Source organism: Saccostrea echinata, unplaced genomic scaffold (genome assembly GCF_033153115.1).
Source record: "Saccostrea echinata isolate AGI-Se365-2 ecotype Australia unplaced genomic scaffold, CSIRO_AGI_Sech_v1 ptg000051l, whole genome shotgun sequence".
NCBI classification, from domain to species: domain Eukaryota; kingdom Metazoa; phylum Mollusca; class Bivalvia; order Ostreida; family Ostreidae; genus Saccostrea; species Saccostrea echinata.
Genome location: NW_026889800.1, coordinates 7,310,985 through 7,326,767, shown reverse-complemented (window position 1 = coordinate 7,326,767; position 15,783 = coordinate 7,310,985). Strand labels below are relative to the sequence as shown.

At 32.8% G+C, this 15,783-nt stretch overlaps 2 protein-coding genes across 2 annotated transcripts; both read left to right on the top strand.

Moving 5' to 3' along the window:
* Positions 1 to 86: 86 nt before the first annotated feature.
* Positions 87 to 2,054, top strand: LOC133203805 (zinc finger CCCH-type with G patch domain-containing protein-like). The gene has a single exon (XM_061339590.1). It carries the CDS (start codon positions 91 to 93, stop codon positions 1,771 to 1,773), a length of 1,683 nt encoding a protein of 560 aa, XP_061195574.1. The 5' UTR covers positions 87 to 90; the 3' UTR covers positions 1,774 to 2,054.
* Positions 2,055 to 4,663: 2,609 nt separating this feature from the next.
* LOC133203810 (protein KTI12 homolog) lies at positions 4,664 to 14,440 on the top strand. Its single transcript, XM_061339595.1, has 9 exons — positions 4,664 to 4,852; positions 6,761 to 6,812; positions 9,028 to 9,080; positions 9,301 to 9,356; positions 9,774 to 9,856; positions 10,489 to 10,648; positions 12,384 to 12,446; positions 12,736 to 12,804; positions 13,648 to 14,440. Exons 1-9 carry the CDS (start codon positions 4,702 to 4,704, stop codon positions 13,789 to 13,791), a joined length of 831 nt encoding a protein of 276 aa, XP_061195579.1. The 5' UTR covers positions 4,664 to 4,701; the 3' UTR covers positions 13,792 to 14,440.
* The last annotated feature ends 1,343 nt before the right edge of the window (positions 14,441 to 15,783 follow it).

Below are 15,783 nucleotides of genomic sequence, written 5' to 3'. Positions count from 1 at the left end.
AAAATTCGTTTGAATTATTATCGGGTTCGGCAATTAAAAACTTTCGTGTAAGTTATTGCTGTAGACAATTCACAATAAATTTTTATAAAAATGGATGAAAATGCTCTAGAAGCGTCCTTAGAACTGTATAAAGCCCAATTATCCCAAGTAGAACAAGCAATTCAAGCTGCTGGATCGGAGGAGAATGCAGATCTAATACAACTGAGGGGCGATTTACAGGAATTAGTGTCTCTGACAGAGGAGGGACTGTTGTCTCTAAAAAAGAGCAACATTCTCAAAGGTTTAGAGGGGAACGGTAATGAGAACAACACTGGAGATGATGAATATGCTGCTTTCCAGGCTGCCATAAAAGAGGAGGAGAATTCTGTGAAAGAAACTGCTACAGAGGACACTGATGATGAATATTCCGCTTTCCAAGCTGCTCTGCGGGAGGATTTAATGTGTCATAAAGGAAGTGATTCTAAGGCTTCAGGTTGTTCTTCAAGCAATGGCGAAATAATTAAAGGTCCAGAAATAAAAGACATAACAGAAGAATTGGCGGAAATAGTGGGAACTCTTTGTCGAGCGCCTTACATGCACGATTGGGGATCGTCCAGTTACCATAATGCCATGGTTACAGATATAAAGACATCTGATGATAACGAGATAATAGCTTCTGTGTTGTTTTGTAACCCTACTCATGAAGGAATGCTTCCATGTGAATATCATATAGAAGGAAAATGTAAATTCACCCCAGATCAATGCCGATACTCTCACGGACATTCAGTGAAGCTGGAAGATCTCAGAGAGTACTGTGAACCGAACTATAACTCCCTGAAGATGGAGTCACCTTGTTTGGCTCTTTACACTGATGGGCTTTGGTACAGGGCTGTCATTGTTGATGTTCTTGAGGAAGATCACCAATATACAGTGTCTTACGATAATTACAATGATACTGCCACATTGGATTTAAAAGACATTCTTCCACTTCACTCAACTGGCTCTGATTCTAGTGATGAAGAAGAGGAAAGCGAAGATAAGGAGTCAATGTTAGAAAAAGATGATTCCAGTGATTCCTCATCCACTGAGGAAGAAATGATTCCCAGATACTTTATGAGACCAAACCAAACCACTGAGGTACTCGGAGAATGGGAGGAACATACTAGAGGAATTGCCTCAAAATTGATGGCAAAAATGGGGTACATAGTGGGACAAGGGCTTGGTAAACTTAGTCAAGGTCGTTCAGAGCCTGTTCCAATTCAGCTTATTCCCCAGGGAAAATCCTTAGATAAAATTATGGAATTGAAAGAGAAAGCAGGTGATCAAGATATGTTTAACGTCTCAAAGAAAATGAAGAAGAAGAAAAAACACGGCAAGATGACCACGAAATCGAGATCTGAAACTGTGACGTCTTCAAGTGATGTGTTCCATTTCATAAATAAAAAGTTAGGTGGTAAAAAAGGAAACATCAAAGAGCTTATACATCACCATAATCACAAAGCAAAGAATGCTCCAGTAAGAATTCTTGAAAAAGAACTTTCTGGTCGCAGTGATAGGAACTTAAACATTCAGTTGCTTAAAACAGAGGAAGAAATCAGAAACACAGAGAAGGAGATTGCTCGACTTAAACAAGCTTTACAAAGACATGAGAAGAAGGACGAAGGGATGGCAAAACAGTATCGAGCCAAACTCGCTAAAACTGAGCTTTACCTAAAAGAACTTAAAACATCTGAAAAAACTATACAGAATCATAAAACTAAACGAGGAAACCACAAAAAGTTAACTGTCTTCTAGAGGCACCTGTTAATTGAATACACATGTACTTACTTAGTCCTTTTAATTAGATATTTAAATACCATTATATGATTTTAAAGTGATTAATCCAAAAGTATCTTTTTACAAGAATTTTTATATTGAAGTACCTCCATTTTAATCAGTATAATATTTACTGGAGAAATATTGCCCTATTTGTGTTACAGAATAAACTATGTGTGATGGTTGTGTTATCTGGTTATATCTTAGACTAATATCATTTTAATTAGACTAATTAATCACGTTTACCCCTTTATCCTGTGGATATCACTCATTGGATATTTTTTTTTTTATACCACTGTCATGTCACAATGGTTTTTACATGAAAATGAAGTAAAATAATGTGAATTCATTAATATAAAACAGCTTGTGTAAAACATTGAAAACATTGATAGTTATATGTATAAAACATGATAAAAAGAATCTCCCATGATTTGTGGTTGGATATGATTTTTACCCAACATGTGAGCTTTTTATCCCCTAGCCGAGGCTTGGGCATTATATATTATGTAGCTTTTTATTTACTGAACATAAGTAAAATTTGTGTATATACCATATATGATGATAGTTGAATCAATTGTGTGAAAAAAAAATCATCATCAGATTAAAAAGAGAAGGGATAAAGGAAACTTTTGATGTGACCATGCAACAAAATGTTATTGAAAAAGCTGAAGATAATGAACAGGATCAATATCCAAAACAATAGAAATCTAAACAGGGCATAAAACACAGAACCCCAGAAATTCCAGAGGTAGGATCAGGTGCCTAGGAAGAGGAAGCATCCCCTCCCTTACCAAACTGTTATGTTTGCTGCAGACCTGCAGCAAGTCTGCTGCAAGTTTGCAGCAAACAAAATTGTTCACAGGAAGAAAATTTTCTTGTTCGCAGATGATTGCCGCTAGCTGCGATCTTGCGGCAAACATTGCAGCAATTGCTGCAAGCTTGCAGCAAATTCGCAGGAACTCAACATGTTTGCAGGAACATTGCAAGAAACATAAATGCCAATCTGTTGTTCGCAGCAAGTTTGCAGGAAACATTCAACAAATTGAATGTTTGCAGGAAGTTTGCAAGAACAGTAAACAAGACAAATCAGCCAATGAAATGCAGACTGTACTGAGGTCAATACAGAATTCGCCATTTTGAAATGTTTGAATTGAAGTTGTAGATGTTTCAGTATTTTGTTAGGAATATATACCATTTTGAATGATTACAAAAGCATAATAATGGATGTAGGAGTACATTGGCATACAAACATCTAATTGGTAAGATCTGATTTTGTTTTATTTTAATATGAAACAATTATCTCTTGTAAACTGGTGTACTTGCTTAATCTAAATCTACTCATGAATTTCAATCTTTATTTTAATATCACATTTGTATGTTTCTTTAATGTATTAAAGGTTCAAAACCAATTTTTATAAATGTTTATACGTTTTCAAATAAATTGGTATTTAAAATGTAAAATTTTAATTTGTGTGTACATAGAGTTATGTGCAAGGGTTCTTAATTTTTTCTGTACATGTCTATTACATCTGTACATGTATATTACATTTGAATTAAGAATAGTATGGGAACCTTGTCTAGGAACAAAAAGAAAGACTGTCAACAATTCAGAAACTTGCATCATTTCAGACACATATGGTGGATTTCTCTATAATTAACAGATTAAGGTCAGGACAAAGGCTCTCTGCGAACTTATTGCTTGTATGCAGGAATGTGCTGAAAACAATAAATATATTGCTTGCTGCAAGTTAGCAGCAATTTAATGTTTGCCGCAAGCTTGCAGCAATGTTTGCCGCAAGTTTGCAGCAATGTATGCCGCAAGCTTGCAGCAATGTTTGCGGCAAACTTGCGGCAATGTTTGCTGCAAGCTTGCAGCAAGGTCTCCATATTTGGAAAAACCAATGTTTGCTGCAGACTTGCAGCAAACCTCATTTGCATGGTAAAATGTTTGCTGCAAGCTTGCTGCATACCTGCCGCAAACTTGCTGCAAACACAGAAGCTTTTCATAGGCTGTCATGGTTTCTTTAGCTTCATTGCTGCAAGCTTGCAGCAATGTCTGCAGCAGGTTTGCAGCAATGTTTGCTGCAGACTTGCAGCAAATGTTTGCAGGAAGGCAGTATTTTTGGTAAGGGCTGTTGACCAATGATTAAAAAATGAAATCAACTTATTCTATGTTCAATCACACCATCAAATAGGTGCATGTAAATTCATTCTTTCAAATATATGGATATTGTTACTTAGCCATTCTCTATCCAGAGTTGTCTTCCGCTACGCTCACAACACCTCTGTCAACGCTTGTTGTACAAGATTCTTGTACAAATTCTAAACTGTGAAAGTTTGAAATGTAAATAGTAATTAATTATTGTAATTATCGATAAAGATAATAATTTAACATTTATTTTAAATCTATAATCCCTCAAAACGACTTATTTTAAAAGTGTTTAGGGAACTTAATTTTGCGGTCAGTAAAAATTAAAATCTTTATTAAAAAATCCATTTCAGGTGTAATAAATTATAATAAAATGTTTTCTGATAAGAAATATAATGAAGAACAATTATTAATACAACTTTTAACCATTTTTAATTTTTCTAAGAATCTTGTATAACAAGTGTTGACAGAGGTGTATGTGGGAGCTTAGCGGGAACGACAACTCTGGATGAGAATGGTTACTTAGCCCTGCATTTTTTTTACCCTCTGATCTTTAGAAATTTCCCGACAAGCTCTGCACCAGTGATTTGTATTTATTCCTCTTAAGTTTTCAATTTATTTTTCAGAACCACTGCAAATATGTTTTATACCCAGTTATCACTTTAAAATATGGTACGAATGAGTAAATGTACAATCTACTTTCCAAGGTACGAGAAACTCGGAATGCCTTGGTAATTTTCATTGAACATGTGGACGTCATGCCGTTTGTTTTGGTTTGTGGATTTCCATCAAGTGGAAAAAGTAAACGAACAGAGGACTTGAGATATTACTTAAGTGAAAATACAGAAAGAACTGTACATGTCGTAAGCGATCATACACTGGGATTTGACAAGAATAAAGTGTATGCAGGTAATAATGGCTGAGGTATCCCTCTCGAATTTCCTCAATATGGTAACGTATTTTTTTTTTTTTTTAGAAATAATAATCCGATATTCCTCTGACTTTAACCCCCGCCTTTATATCGGGACGTGCGGGGGGAGATGTCGCAAATGTCAAAATGTAATAGCAGAGGGTTAAAGTTATACAAATCTCGGATTAATATTAAATTATGTGATATACTGTCAACACAGAAAAATACTTGCCATACAAATTTATTTTGCTCTCTAGCCAAATTTATCAGGAGGAAAAATGAAAGTTGTGTGTTTTCAGTTTAAAATTGAGATATGTTAAAAATTTCCATCCAAAAATTATAAATCCTTGTAAAAGAGCAAATTTCATTATCTTTTCATCTACCATGCAATGTACCTCTCAGGCCTTTAACAGGTTGGGAACAATCGCCCAAATTGAACATAATATAGCCTGTCTGGAGATATAATATCCCAAATGGGATATAAATTTACAGTGCAAAAAATTGAAAATTTTTATTTTGGCCATAAATATCATAAATCCGCATCAAAATTCTTTAAAAGGAATAACTTTTGGCAAGCAAGTTTTTCTGCAACCCTACGGGTTGTTAGATCAGAGACATATAAAAACCATAGATTGATCCCCAAGATGTTTACGAACTTCCGAGGGATCAATCTCTTAAACAGTCAGGTCATACAGAAAAACTTGTTAACCAAAAGTTATTCCTTTATAAGTATCTTGATGCGGATTTATGATAATTATAGTCAAGATAAAAAATTTTCATTTTTTTCATTGTAAATTTATATCCCATTTGGGATATTATATTCCAAACGGGCTATTATATCCCCTTTTGGGCGATTGGTCCCAACCTGTTTAACATTAAATGCTAGGAGGTCTCAATTCATTCAATAGGAACACCCTGAATGAGACCATCTTTAAATGTTATTATTAAATTTTATTAGACATGCAGCATTATGTTTTATGAAATAAAAGTACCGGTATCATAAAAAATCTGTTATTCTAAATCTTACTGCATATATTGTGGTATTCTCTGTCAAATCTGCATTACACTGGATAACAACAATTAACCATTGACCTTTTGTGAAAAACTCTCTTGTAAGGACAAAAATCAACCATTTCCTGGAACATGAATATTCGGTGATATATAGTCTAACGTACAGCATAATTGACATTATTAAGGTTAACCACCATGTATAACAGTGCTAAATGTTTTCAAAATACTTTGAGTTACTGGTATTTATGTCAAAAAGATGTCCAAAAAATGATGTATTCTGATCATGAATGTTCAGGTTGGATTTACTGCTTCATTGTTGTTGACATGATGCCACATCCTCACAATGTCATGGTTCCTGGGTTCACTCGTGGCTGTAGGACCCCTAACAAACTTTATTCATTTTTATAGGCTCACTGCAGTCATGTCTTTTGGGGAAAATATAAATCCTGATTGTTTTTATTATATCTTGACCAATCACCTTAATCCTTTTGGTGATGAACAACTTGTAACATGCTTACATGTTTCGATGTGTCAACTGCAGCCTTTCTGTTGACCTTTTATGTCTACTAATGAAAGCCCAATTTGATTGATGCTTTAATGAAAGAAGCAGGCAAAAAAAAAAAAGAATGAAGTTTGTCACGGGTCCCATGGCTTCGAGTGGACTGAGGACCCCCTGACGTTGTGAGGATGATCGATGCACATACTTTGCACAATCCTTTTTATTCTTGAATGATCATCTTGTAAACTGTAAGGCATTCCTCTTTAAATCAATAAAATGCAGTACAATAATTTAGCATTTTTTTTGAAAATTACCATAAACATAAAAAAAAGAAAATATTATTTGTAGATTCAATATTACTCTATAATGTACCCCTTTACATCTTCCCTGCTTGTAGATTCAATTGAGGAGAAAGAAATTCGAGGAAAATTAAAGTCTGAGGTACAGAGGTGAGGTACATTATGTTGCAGATAATTACAATGATCAGGAATATTGATTTGGATTTATTATCACTTTTCCTTTTTGTCTCCACTGATCATAAAGTAGAAAAGCTTTAGCAATACTAAGTAGTCTGTAAACAGCTTTTTTTCAAAATGCTTTTTTGTCAGACAGTTTTGATTCAGTTTCAAAAAAAATAAAAAAATAAAAAATCAAAAAATTTAAAAATTTAAAAAAAAAAAATTAGTCTGAATTCAATTAAACAAAAGTACAGGAGTTTTATTTATGCATTTTGATGTTAATCTCTTATTAATACAAGAAGCTGCTAATGTTACCTGACAAAGTCTTGGTCTGCTTTTCATGAAACTTGGTAAACAGAGAATACACCAATACACCTATATACCTAATTCTCACCAGCAAGTTTAATTTTATTTAGCATTGATATGGTTGCAGAAATTGAATAATCTGTGATTCTTTTTGTTTTGACTTACTAGACTTGATACTCTCTTTACAATTTTGGAAAGAAAAACACCTTTAGCAAAGAAATCATTAACTTGCATAATACTGTAAATATAAAGCTCAGCAAGAAACTGTGTGCCAACCCAGATGCAAATTTCAGGCTACAATTTGTGATACAGTTTGTGATAATGGAAATATTTCCTCGCTTTAACCAAATCTTTGAAAAAGAAGAAAGAGTATGTGCAAACAAGTTTAGTATAGTGCTAAAAGAAATGCAAAGAACATCTGCACACACACAACACACACAGCTACAACACTCATACAAATAAAAAAAACCCAATAAAATAATAAACAAAAAATAATGATAGTATCAATACACCGACTATATCATCGTCATACCAGACCAGACAAATGTTTTATTGCGATGTGCGAATAAAATCAAAAATCGGAATCACTGACTGACGAGACCACAGAGGTTGACCCAAGACGTTACCGTATACTGTTCATAGACACACAGTCATTGGTTTAAGCTCATGGAATTACGGTCACAACACTGTCCAAAGGCTGCACGTCCCTCTAGCCTTCAACGCCTTAGTACTTAGGACTTCCTCGAATGTCTCAGTATGCCATAATGTTCACCTGCTACTGTAAACACGCACATACACAGCTGGTCACCTATAATAACACATTACTTTAAGGTCTGGGTTTCCATAGTTGGTAATAAACGCATTCATACAGAATACTTGAATATGTCGGGTACATTATCTAGTACAAATAAAACTTAACAAAGTAATGACATAATACCGGTAACTTTTTCTTTAAAAAAAATAACAAAAAAAAACCTAGCTAACAAAATATACAGTTCAAACTCACCACTGCCAAAGTTCTCAGAATTACTCTACTGTCCACACAGGAAAACTTCTTGAACACTCACACAAACCATTCAGGCCAAATGCACACAGCCATTTTTCTCGCAACCACACAGGTCATACAACATCTTTACTTAGGAAGGACACACCTTCTCACTTCTACGGCCTGCTCAGAACTAACTTACACGTAGACAAATTGTTAAAACCGGTCTGACAGCCGTAACCAGCTATCCATAATGACTATGCGATGAGAATGAACCTATGGTACACCATAACCAACATAATCAAATTAAACAAAATTGTGACAGTAAGGTGTCTGTTTAGTCTGTCTAGTAGTCTGTAGACAGCTTTTTTCAAAATGCTTTTTTGTCATACAGTTTTGTTTCAGTTTAAAAATAAAAAATTAAAAAAAATTAAAAAATTTAAAAAAAAAAAAATTAGTCTGAATTCAATAAATTTAAAACAAAAGTACAGGAGTTTTATTTATGCATTTTGATGTTAAGCTCTTATTAATACAAGAAGCTGCTAATGTTACTTGACAAAGTCTTGGTCTGCTTTTCATGAAACTTGGTAAACAGAGAATACACCAATACACCTATATACCTAATTCTCCCCAGCAAGTTTAATTTTATATAGCATTGATATGGTTGCAGAAATTGAATAATCTGTGATTCTTTTTGTTTTGACTTACTAGATTTGATACTCCCTTTACAATTTTGGAAAGAAAAACACCTTTAGCAAAGAAAACATCAACTTGCATAATACTGTAAATATAAAGCTCAGTAAGAAACTGTGTGCCAACCCAGATGCGAATTTCAGGCTAATATAGATTTCATCCTGTAGAGCTACAGTCTCTTCAGTGAAATTTGTGATGATTGTAGCAGTGCTGTATTTGTAGGTTACTGAACAAGGATGACGTGGTAATTCTAGACTCCCTTAATTATATCAAAGGTAAGTTTTCTAAGGAAGCTGGGGGAAAAAAATCTGAATATCATGAAGGGCTAGTATTTGTATGTTTTATTTATTAATCAGTACATAGTTAAAGTACATTACTGCATTATATTACCTGCTTTCTTTAATGTTCAATGATATTTTTAAGTTTAATAGTAACTTCTGAATTAGTTCATTAATGTTTACTACTTCCTTTCTATTTTTTGCTTGTATTTTTTAGGTTTTCGATATGAATTATACTGCATAACAAAAGCCTGTAAAACACCCCAATGTGTGGTGAGTCTGTTTACAAGACGAAAAATATTCCATTAATATTATTTAAGTTGTGATTGTGAAAGGAAAGAATTGAGACATTACTTTAAGCTGTATGTTCTTCACCTTTGCTTTGTTAATTCCTAGTATGTGATTTAATTTGCATTTTTTTTCTTACTGAATGACATCTTTTGATTTTGGGAGAAAGAACTTTTACATAATCGTATAATTTTGATTGATATAATTAGACAATACTTCAGGTTTTAAAATAAGGAAAAAGAAAAAAACTACAAATTTTCAGCTCTCTTATAAAATTAAGTGTTTGGTATCATAATTTTAAATGCTAGTTGTTGATTGAATGATTACACAGTACATGTATATACATGTAGATAGTCAGATCTATATGTAAACATGTTTGAATGACGAGTTTGAATTTAACAGATATTTTGTGATATCAGTAAAGAGAAAGCAACAGAATGGAACAGCAGAAGAGAACCAGACACAGACAGATACACAGACAAAATGTAAATTTTTACTATTACTTCTGCTGTCTAAATTTAGATGATTATTTTAAGCTCACTTTAAACTTATGCTACACCCCAGCGTCCCTTTTAATATTTTAGGAGCAAGCCTTTTGGTGACCAAACTTGCATAGAGGATGCATCTAGAGATGCACACTAGCAGACTTGCTTTGGGTGCTGAATTTGACCTACATTTCTTATTAACTTACTTATACTCACATATCCCATGCATGAGGCCATTCAACAAATGATGCCACTTATAACGGTCACTGGCAACAACCTGTGCTCCCCTGCAACTGTTCCACCCTAGTTCTTTTCTTTCTTCCAGCTCCTCCAGGTGTTCTATTGTTCTTCCTCACTTTCTTTTTCCCTTCAGAGGCCAATTTTGAAGAAATTTCTGAATGAGCAACCTGTTTAAAATTCTTGGATCAAGTTTATTTCAAAGTAAATACAAAGCCTACTTGAACGACTCGTCTGTGTGATCTAAGCATCTAAGGATGCTTACCAGAGAATTTATTTTGTATCACACCTTGCCTGACTTATAAATAATATTCAATGAGGTGAGCTTCCAAAGCTTTGATTTAATGTACCTACTGTATGTTTTTACAGTGCTGCTTTTTATATTTTTTTTCCAGTCTAGAGGAGTTGATGATGCGGTTTGAGGAACCTAACCCTAATCAGCGCTGGGACAGTCCGCTGTTTGTCATCCACCCTGAAGACAAACTTCCCTATGATCAGATCACAGATGCTCTCTTTAACAGGAAACCACCACCACCTAACATGGCCACACAGAATGTAATTTATTATTGTCACATTTTATTTATTTTATTGAAATTTGCTGAATTCTTTTTTTTTTTTGCCAGTGTATGAAACTTAAAAAAAATTGCTAGCTCTGAAGTCCAAGATTTTAAAATGAAGATACATGTAGAAATTATCAAAAGTTCCTAAAAATGAGAGGAAAGAGACACCATTGTAATGCAGAAGTGAAGACAATAGATTTTTTGTTGTCAACATTACAAGAACACACATTAAATAATATGCAGTATCAGTTAATATGAGGATTGATCCAAAAGTAATTTCATAGCTTCTATAAAAACTTAATAATCGAATGTTATCCGCAAAATTTTACATACTTATACCTCTATCTATTTTGATTTTTGTCTTAAAATTTCATTCAATTATTTAAGAAATAAGGTATCATTTTTAAACATCTATCGGGATATAAATACGGGTTGGTCACGAGATCAAATTCCATAAAGCCCGAAGGGCTTCCTTAGAAAACTTACCTTTGATATAATTAAGGGAGCCCGAAGGGCTTTATGGTAAATTTGATCTCGTACCAAGTACCAACCCATATTTATATCCCGATAGATGTTTAAAAATGATACCTTATTACTTATATTTACATTTGTGACTTATTCATATCATATATTAGCCTGATTATAACCTTTAACGCGTGAAATGTTTTATTTTTTCAAACTCAACGGCACAAGTTTGATCTATTGCTTTTAATAGTGTTATGTAAAAGGAAACATTTGCAAATGTAAATACTAATATATAAATTGTTAAAATGTTAAGATAAACACAACGTTAGGTTTGTCTCTTGCCGCACTGCAAGAATAATCCCGATGTCCTTATGGTGTTACTTTTCGACACTAATGGAGGATAGTCTGAAATCCGACGCTACACTAGATCTACATGTAAATGTACACACAGCAAAATGAATGTACAATGCAATATGGGAAGTTAAAATATGTTTTTTTATGAGATAGCTCAAAACTAGATGCTCCAGCACAAAGTTGTGAGTGTACATGAAATAAAACATAGATATAATAGATTTAATAGATTTATGGATAAAATAAAAATGAGTGCCAAAGAGAATAATGAGGTTGGTACATTTTTGCTGTGCAGAGATAGATGAGGGACCTAAAGTTGTGTAATTTTAATATTTTAAAAAAGTATCGCATATACATGTATCTGAATGAAATTTTATGGCAAAAGTCAAAATAGATAGAGGTATTAAGGTCAGACGACACGTTCCTCAAATATTTGCTTTTTTGTCTCTTTGAAATGTACCAAATATATTTATAATTATTGCTAACTTGCTATTTCTAATCTGTTTTTAAAATATCTGTTAAAAATAAAGAATAAAAAATTGTGATATAAGCAATTCAAGTCTTTCCCAAAAGGATTATATAGGAAACACCATCATCTGCTATCGTACACAAATGCCTGGTAAGGTATCTCAGTTTTTTGCGAGGAAACTTGTTAAAGGAGAAATATTTCAATGACAAATTATTAGGAAAAATTATATATTATTGAGGAACGTGTCGTCTGACCTTAATATATAAATTTTGTTGATAGCTTTCAATTATTAAAGATTTTATAGCAGTTGTGACATTACTTTAAGATCAGCCCTTGTACATGTATGTATCAGTATCTTTCTTTTATTTTAAAATAATATTTTATATTCTAATAAAATAATCACTCGTCTGGCTTGTTTGTGATAATAATTTGACTTCTTTTGTAGCAACCCCTCTCCTCCACAAACTTCCTGTATGAGTTGGACAGAGTAACACAGGGCACAGTCTCAGTAAGCATGGCTGATTTCAAAAGAGACCATTTACTGTGTACAGGAAAAATTTTGCCCCCATTTCATTTTTGCCCCTTTCTCCATAGATTTCAATATAAGAATTCAACAATGACATAGTTATCTCTCTTTGAACACATTGTGTCTTTGCAAATATAAAGGGGCAGAAACGTTAGCAAGATCGAAAGGGCAAAAATTACAGGGCAAAAATATGACTGCATACAGTATATTGATGTATATAAATATATTTTGTTGATTCAGTATAAATGTACAAACCACTATAATATTTCAGACTATAATGGAGTCCCAGAAACTGTGTGTGGCAGGAGATGATATTTCTATACCAAGGGCTACTGAAAAAGTATCCTTTTGAGAGAGTGTACATAACAATGATCAAATGCTATTGCTCTTGGATATAGAGTGGGCATCCTTTATCCTGATAGACAGTTCTTAATGTGAATACATGTATAAGCCTTGCCCTCTATCATAACGATAACCAAAGAAAGTCACAGAGAAGTAAATGTTATAGAAACTGTACCTTGGATTTTACTGGTATGATTATTTAAAAAAAAATGGCATGTATCATGTCCATGTAAATAACAAAACACTGTGGTTAGATAATTGCAAAACTCACAGAGGATTAGACACAATCCAGGATCTACTTAAATTTTATTTTTACCTATTGTTAAAGCTATATATGGCATATCTGAGCTAAAAAATGATGTTGTGAGATTAAGTGTAGATATACATGATATAATGTTATTTATGTCAAATTAAAATTTTCACCGATTTTCAACTTGAATAACCTCATGTTTCTATAATTAAATTGACTTTTAAATGTGTCTTTTATTTAAATGTGGATTCAGTAAATAAATTGGTTATTGTTATAATTTATGATATCTTTGAAATGCGGTTGATTTAAATTGTGTAATTTACAGAAGAGTCCTATCTTTATATAAAGTAATAAATCAAATGGAAAGATATTTTTAATTTTGATTATTTGAACTTAGTCAAAAATACACCTCATATGACTTTAAAATCACTGAAAACTTTTTTCCTAAAACCAGCATGATTTTAAAGAATAAATGAATGAACGAGTTAATAAATAAATAAATAGATAAATAAATAAATAAAAAAAATAAATTAATTAATTATTCTTCAGAGAGCCTTCAGATGTTGGTTAATTTCCTTAATTAGTTTACAGATTCATCTCCTTCGTCCAGTGACTCTAGCAGAACTACAGAGACACAGGCGTCAGTTTATAACCTACACAAAAATGCATCCTGTAGAGGACCTATCTAAGATCCCCAACATGTTTGTGCAATACATTAACAACTCATTGACCTGACAAAGGTTAATAGCTATAACAAGAACAACTTTAAATGTAGGAAAGATTTTGTGGAGTTACTGCCCCTGTATTTATGTATTGATATCTGATTTTTATGAAACTAAACAAAGAAAACAGTTTCATTTTATGATATTTGTAATTATAATGTAAGAATTGCAGTAAATTTTTTGTTTTGGAATTTTGCTCAAATTTTTTTGTCTTCAGATTGATTAAAAAAGTATTTGACAAATTGAAACTGCTCAAATTGCTGTATGCCATGAATGCTATAGTTGTATTATATAACAGTGTACAATAATCTGTTCACAGGAATAACAATTTCTCCTCAATATTATATGTGATATGTGAGGACAAAACATTTATGTGATAAAAATTTCACAGACAAAAACTGCGTAACAGTAGACATTTCAAAAGAATAATGTATTTTTATGGCATCACTAATTACAAAATGTATTGCGCTGTTAAATGAATGTTTTAGATCAATGATTTTACTTCTTTGTAAAGCCAGTATTTTTTAGTAAAGCAAATTTTGTATGTTGAAGCATTGATTTCGGTTTGTGGAGTTACTGCCCTTGTTTTTAATAAAATTGTCTCGAATATAAAAGTTTTTTTAATTAACAACTTGCTTTTAACAATTAATTATATATCAAGAATTAAGCTTGTTTAGTTTACACTTCAGGTTATTTGAATAATTTGTTCTTCTAAACTTATTTTATGAAATTAAAAGAATTATTAAATTGTTCACTGTTTTCTGTTACATTATTAGAATTTTATAGCAATCAACTTCACGAAAGTGGGAAATTCCCAAGTAACTATAAGTTCAATCTTTGCATTATCCCTGTCGAAGCTGTATAGGGATTCAACAATGTAATATAAAGACACGAAATACCATGAATTTAAGATGGGTGAGTACACTAGTACTGTAACACTTTTCTGCAGGCAGATAATGCTTCATGACATCCATAGGGGATGGCCGTTTGATTCTGAAAGGGGGGGGGGGGGCTTGGCAGATTTTGAAAAGACATTTGATGTTGAAAACAATCATTTGTAAGGAAATAAATAATCTGATCTTGACATATGCTAACCTACCCCCCCCCCCCCCCCCCAACTTCTCATTTTCAAGTTTGGGAAGTTTTTTTTGCTTGATTTTCAGTGAAGAAAAAAAAATCTGTCTCTTAGTGTTATTGTGGAAATAAAAACTAGTATTCTGTGATGAAGGACTGAAAATAAATAATCTGATTCCATAAAAGAAGAAGGTACGGTGGTTTTAGCTTTATTGTGCCCTAAAAAATTAATGTTTTCAAAAAGTTTTGAAACTGGCTTAAATATTAGTTGGGTATATGACTGTGATAAATCAGGAAAGAATATGGCATGAAGGAGTACCATTCTGGAAATATGACGTCATTGATTTGATGCATTTCTCTATTTTAAACAGAAAAGCCTCAAATGACTCATTTCAAGGGTTATTTTCCTCAAGAAAATAGTGTCCACAGCCGTCGCCCACTTTAATTTTTGGATATGTTGTGTAAAATTCTTTGAAATATCACATATCTCAAAATCTTTGTGGGCGATGCCTGTGGAAAATATTATCTGAAAGAAAATTCCATTGAAAATTGGTGTCTTCTGCAACTTTTTAAGAAAATACGGGAAAATGCACAAGTTTATGACGTCACAATTAGCATTTAGAAGGTCATATGAGAAAAATGATTTCAAATTGTATGATCTTTATGCATGGAATATCAATGATTAAGAAAGTATATGTTTTAATTTTTTACATCACTTTCATTTTTAAGTAAAACACAGGGCAAGATTTGTATTGAAACCGTACCTTGTTCTTTGCGAGCCCCAGCGAGCCCTCCTGCTTCCTCAGAATCAATTGGTTGTCTCCTTGAATGCAGTCAAATGTGCATTTATACCATTTTTTCGAGTAAAACACAGTGTCACTGTGAATATTATTGGACACAGGTATTCATTATTTTAACAATTAAATTGAAG

Coding starts and splice junctions, on each gene's coding strand:
- LOC133203805 (XM_061339590.1), top strand. CDS start 91: ATGGATGAAAATGCTCTAGAAGCGTCCTTAGAACTGTATAAAGCCCAA.
- LOC133203810 (XM_061339595.1), top strand. CDS start 4,702: ATGCCGTTTGTTTTGGTTTGTGGATTTCCATCAAGTGGAAAAAGTAAA. Junction 9,081..9,300: donor CTCCCTTAATTATATCAAAG/GTAAGTTTTCTA, acceptor TGTATTTTTTAG/GTTTTCGATATGAATTATAC. Junction 12,447..12,735: donor TAACACAGGGCACAGTCTCA/GTAAGCATGGCT, acceptor ATAATATTTCAG/ACTATAATGGAGTCCCAGAA.